The 5,693-nt window shown below is 45.5% G+C and overlaps 1 protein-coding gene across 1 annotated transcript in view; it reads left to right on the top strand.

Annotated features, from left to right (window-relative positions):
* HEXIM1 (hexamethylene bisacetamide inducible 1) overlaps nt 1-5,160 on the top strand; it is a 6,477-nt gene extending 1,317 nt beyond the window's left edge. Inside the window, exon 2 of the mRNA XM_018555170.1 lies at nt 5,077-5,160. Coding sequence (XP_018410672.1) covers nt 5,077-5,160 — 84 coding nt within the window. The remainder of the gene's footprint in view (nt 1-5,076) is intronic.
* The last annotated feature ends 533 nt before the right edge of the window (nt 5,161-5,693 follow it).

The raw sequence follows: 5,693 nt of genomic DNA, 5'->3' as shown, positions 1-5,693 counted from the left end.
CCCCCCCCTTCCTTTGACTCTGGTCACCAGTGCTGCATTTCACAATAACTTCTTTCTGACTATCCTGCGATTGTCACATCAGAGCCATAACCTGCCCCCTTCCAAGGTGGGACACCTACCCACCCCGTGAGACGGCAGGACACCTATCTACCGCTTGAGACAGCAGGACACCTACCCACCCCATGAGATGGTGGGACACCTACCCCCCCTGGTGAGATAATAGGACACCTACCCACCCCATGAGACGGCAGCGCACAATACAATGTGCCGTCCTCGAACTCCTTTCTGGTGACTTTGCAGATCACACAATGACTTTCCTGTGACTGATCGGCTTGTGATCTGGAGGCAGGCTCGTATTTTCTGGTGTCCGTAGTTCTAAACTTCTTACTCTGTTTTTGTTACAGTTATCAGAAGTTCTTCTGCACACTCTTGTTTCTTCTTCTCGCCTTTCCTCTTAACCCTTTTCAGTTTTTATTTTCTGATGATTTTTTTTTTTTTTAATAAATGTTTAAAGTTGATAACTGGGCATTTATTAAACAATGTTGGTGTTTTTATTTTCACAATTTTGTTTATTTTCTTGTTAGACAATTTGCGTGTTTTGTGTAAGTGTGTATAGCTTGGTGTGTTTTTGGTAAGTTACTTTGTAGGATGTGTTTTTATTTATCTTTTTGTTAACCTTTTCCCGCCAGTGTAGCGCATATATATGATAGCACGGCAGACTGGGGCTTTACTGCCGAGGTGCCACATCTATGCGTCCATTGGGGTTCCCCTGTTGAGGAACTGACCAAGCTGACACTGATGGCTCCCAGTTGCTGTAAAAAATGGGGAGCTGGCAGGATGGGCTGACGATCATGTGACGATGGTCACATGATCAGGACACCACCTACCGATGCTAAGACCCAGTATAAAGGGTGGCAGCAAGGGGTTACAGTGCATCCATAGCCAAAAATTTTTTCTTTCCTACTTTGGGACACAATAGGAAAAGGTTAGAACTCCTGTCAGGTTTTACTGCTACCTGGGGCTCCGTTAGAGAGGTTTTCTCTCACTTCCTGTCCTGGTGACACCTCTTTTACCAGGCAGGAAGTGAAAGAAACTACGCATCAGGGAAGCATATGGTAGTAAAAGGCTGACGGGTCGTAGCATTCCTCTACTTGACGAAAAAAAAATGAATTTTTACTTTTGTCTGTGTTGCTGTTCTGTAGCGTTTCCCTTTTTGCTTCCTGTTTTGGTAAAATTGTGACACGAACAGGAAGTGAGGATAATCTCTCTAATGGAGCCACTGATAGCAGTAAAATCTTACGGGTTCTAAACCTTTCCCACTCTATCCAAAGCTAGAAATAAAAAAAAAAAATAGGCTCCAGATACACCTTTTAAGTATATCTAAAGCAAAAATTGTCTGCCTTTTGGATAAAGTAAAAATGTGTGTGTATTTGTTGTTGTTTTTTTTCTGTGTCTTGTTAGGGAGATCCCCTTCGCTGCCTGTAAACGTGAGAGGAAATGATCTCTCGGCAGTCACCGGGACTGGTGTCCCCATTTTAAGACTTCCCCTGTATGGTTGTCCTGGTGACCACTGATTTCTCATCACTCTGCCTCACTGTCAGTGGTCACCAGGACAAGGAGAGGGTGATTCCCTCCGATTCCAAACCTCCCCAAACAAACAAGTTCTGGCTTCAATGACGTTACATAAATGTACAGATGTGTTCAGGAGACATGCGAGTATTTACACAGTATCGGAGTGCTTGCTTTGTGACGTAGTTTGCGGTGTACATGTCCTCTATGACGGTTATCCTCTTGGCAGGTTTGTACTCCAGTCCTTAAAATGTACTTCCATGTTTGCAGTCCAATTTGAGAAAACTGAGGAGAATTTATCAAAACTAGAGCAGAGAAAACCAGGAGCAGCTGTGCACGGCAACCAATCAGCTTCTCTCTTTCACTGTCAAATCTTAACTGTACAGCTGCTCCAGATTTTGTCCAGTTTTGATAAGTTGCTCCCATAAATGTTTATGTTCCGCTCACACCGCTCACCGTAAAATTGGAAAAAAAAAACCTTTCTAGTTTCTTTAGAGTATGTTCTTCTATAGGACTCTTCGGGCAGCTTGTCACTGTGTAGAATATCTTTCATTGTGCAGTTAGGGGACAATTATTATTATTATTTTTTCTTTTTAAAGTGCTGCCTCTAGATAGGCAGAACCAGCTGTCACTCACGCAGCTGGGTGGATCCAGACATAATTAAGGGAAATAATTACCCTAAGGATCCAGACATAATTGTCGGGATCCGCTCCGGCGTCTCAGTATACCGTGAGTTGTAGCTCGCGGTATACTGAGCTTAGGGTGACGGGAGGACGCTAGTTTGTGCCCTCCCATTACCCTAAGGAGAACTATGGGGAAAAGCCCTGACCTCATAGTTCTCCTTTAACATACATTGGGGGAAATTTATGAAAACTGGAGCAGACCGTTGCCCATAGTAACCAATCGGCTTCTTTCGTCAGTTTGTTCAGTTAAAGAACTCTGGGGGGGATCCTTAACCCTTGCAGAGGGGCTACCGCAGCATAGCAAGGGTTAACTGGTCATTTTGGTCTAGGGAGAAAAATAATTATCTGGGCCTGCCAGCTCTGACCGCCTTCCCTTGAGCCTGTCCCCTCCTCTGCTCCAGCGATGGTATGTCCCTCATGTCCTATACAACGTGATGATTCCGGAACCTTCGATTGCTGCAGCGGAGGGGGAGAGGGCCCGGAAGGACCGTTCTAAGAGCAAGCCGGCTCTGAGGATCAGGTGAGTTGAACTTTTTTCTTATTTCCCTCCTTTTCCTTTTGTCAATAAAAAAAAACAAAAACATTTATCTGGAGTTGTTCTTTAAGGGTAGATATGTATAGATAATGGCAGATCAATCTGTCGCTGCTGCGTCCTGGTTTTTGACACACAGCACGTCACGGTTTTGTGTACTGAGTGGGTAAAGAGAGAATAGTTTTTGTTGCCTTTTAGCAACCGAGATGCTTTTCCCTTTCATACTTCACTGGAAACTAGGGACGCACTGATACCGGTTTTTGGTATTGAGTACAAGTACCGATCTTTATATTTGTCGGTACTCGCCCATACCGGTACTTCCGCTAGTATGGAGCCGGCTTACCGGTGGTGTGTCATTATCCACCGCCTGGCTTCTTGATTGCCCAGGAAGCCGGCTCTCATGCTGTTTGGCCAGCTCGATGCTGATAGGCCGGGAAGCCGGCTTCTCAGCCAATCCGCATCCAGCCGGTTTCCTGGCCAATCAGGAAGTCGGGAGGTGGGTAATTATCCGCTGCCTGGCTTCCTGACTGGCTGGGAAGTTGGCTCAATGCCAATCAGGAAGCCAGGCAGCGGATAATTACCCGGCTCCATGTTCCCTTGCGGCACTTCCGGTCAGAGGAAATCTACTTCTGATTGGAGGTTCCGGTATCTGGGAACATATCGGAGCATTTGGCCGAGTAGGAGTACTCGCCCCAATACTCGGTATCGGTGCATCCCGACTGGAAACGCATTGGGAGAGTCGTCTGGTTCTATGGTTGAAAGCTCCGCTCTTTATGTGGATGTCAATGAGATCTGGCAGAAGAATGACAAAATGGCTCCTGTTGGACATCTAGTCAGCTGAGCTCCCTCTCCGATCCCAGAGATCCCTGTTCATAGAAGATAAATCCAGCTCCTCTTAGTTATTACCATTTAATTTGCCTGATTCAGAAATACTGTAGGTAAGGGTTTAGTAACCTATAGCAAGCTGGTAAAGTTCATGGCTTTGGATGGATATCAGGTCGATGAACTGTATTGTATGGAAGTTGTGGTGTGGGCATCACAGCTATGACCATCATTTCTTTTCTGCAACTTAAGGAGACAATGCAGAGTAAAGTGGCAGTTGTCTCTGCAAAGGGCCCGCTGTAGTTACTTTGCCAGTAATTATTATACAGGATTTATATAGCGCCAATAGTTTGCACAGCACTTTACAATATAAGGAAGACATTACAGTCACAATACAATTCCAGACAAGAAGGTAAGGATCCCCGCCGCTCCTTCTTCTGCCATAGTCAGCAACACTTTTGGCACGTCCTGGGTATGGAGGAACATGTGACTGTGCTCAGGCCTAGCAGCCAATCGCTAGGCCAAAGCACTGTCACATGACATGACGTTACTAGTCAGCAACAGCGGTGATTTTAGTGCCAGCTGCAACGGAGATGGGAGTTGCAAGGAAGCGCAAGCACGGTGAAGGGGGCGTTGCAGACACTGTCACTTTGCCATCTCAATATAGCTCTGTAGAATACAATATGGCCACAACTAGGAAGAGTGATACCAAAATACTCTTCTGATGGAAACCCTAACTGGATGAACGTTAGTTTGCTAAAGCACGGTGTATCGTAAACAAGTTAATTTCCACTCCAGTGCTGCTGATCTCCTGGAGCATGTTTGCAACCTCTTCCGGTCTACATACATTCCAGCAATGGCTTCATGTCCTTTTCTTGGAAAGTGTTCTTGATGGTGACAACAGTGGACAATGCCAGTTTTGTAATGTTCTTTGAACCAACCAATTGTAGTCTCCATCAGAAACCCATGCATGATAATGCAGGAATACGTTTGAGGAGCTTTGCCCGCCCTCCTTCCCCCTTATAACAAAAAAGTGCCTGAGCAGGGATCTTCATTGCAGAGACCAGCAGGTATTTTAATGAAAGCTGTAGATTGAGATTCTTTAATACTTCACTCCTTTTTATATTCAAGGTGGGTTTCTGAGGAAAAGGTTGATGATACGTCTGATTATTAATCCCAAAACCAGAGATGTGTGTAGGATGGACTTTACTCTTGTATCCCTTGGATGTGAGCCTGTACTATGCCCATAGAGTGCAAAGCAACCGGTTCCTTTAGTCTGGCCGTACACTATTCATGTTTCTTGTTCCGAGAAGCAAAGGGAGTTTCTCCTAGTTTCCGAGGTAGAGGTTTCCCCCACTGAGGTTACTGGGTTACAAAGTGCTTTCCCTCCCCTCGCAGGTAACATCCTTAATAAAGTTGGTTAGGAATTCAAAGGGCATGCACAAAGACATTGCTTGCCTTGTTCTCTAGATGAATTACCGCAGGAGAATGATTTCCATCAACACACTAAAGAAGGACCAGGAGGAGAGAGGGATCCATCAGGATAGATCCTGAGACATATCTTTTGGAATACATGGCCAGGGTCTGGACATGGTTAGAGGCCAGGACCTGTGGGAGAAAATAAGACCTTAGAAAAGATCCTGTGGGTCATAGAGCATTGGAATGTCCTCCTGGTAATGGCAGGATCCACTAAAGATCCCCACAGGATCCCTCCGTAATTGAATATTGATGGACAAAAGATTTTTTCTGGACTCTGCCAATCACTGTATAAGACTGGCTGTAACAGTGAATGCCCTGGATAAGGTTGGGGATTCAAAGAGAACCCAGTCTGGCAACCTTGTGCATGTCTGACGCAGGTCAAGGCATGCGCATACTGCGTCAATAAGAACAGAAATGGAATCCTTAAGTTTTGGTGCTGTGTAAGCAGACAGACCTACTCCTCATGTGCCATGTCATCAAATGCAGGCAAAGTACCCTTATCATCTGCTTACTGTGCAAAGGCAGCTGCAGGTACTGGGAAATTGGAGATGGACCCTGGAGCAGATAGTGTGGAAGAACAGTTGTGGCCCCAGTGTTCTGATTCAGCT

Source organism: Nanorana parkeri, unplaced genomic scaffold, assembly GCF_000935625.1.
Source record: "Nanorana parkeri isolate BGI_ZX_2015 unplaced genomic scaffold, ASM93562v1 scaffold187, whole genome shotgun sequence".
NCBI classification, from domain to species: domain Eukaryota; kingdom Metazoa; phylum Chordata; class Amphibia; order Anura; family Dicroglossidae; genus Nanorana; species Nanorana parkeri.
The sequence above is the reverse complement of the archived record's forward strand: the minus strand, read 5'-3'. Positions and strand labels throughout refer to the sequence as shown.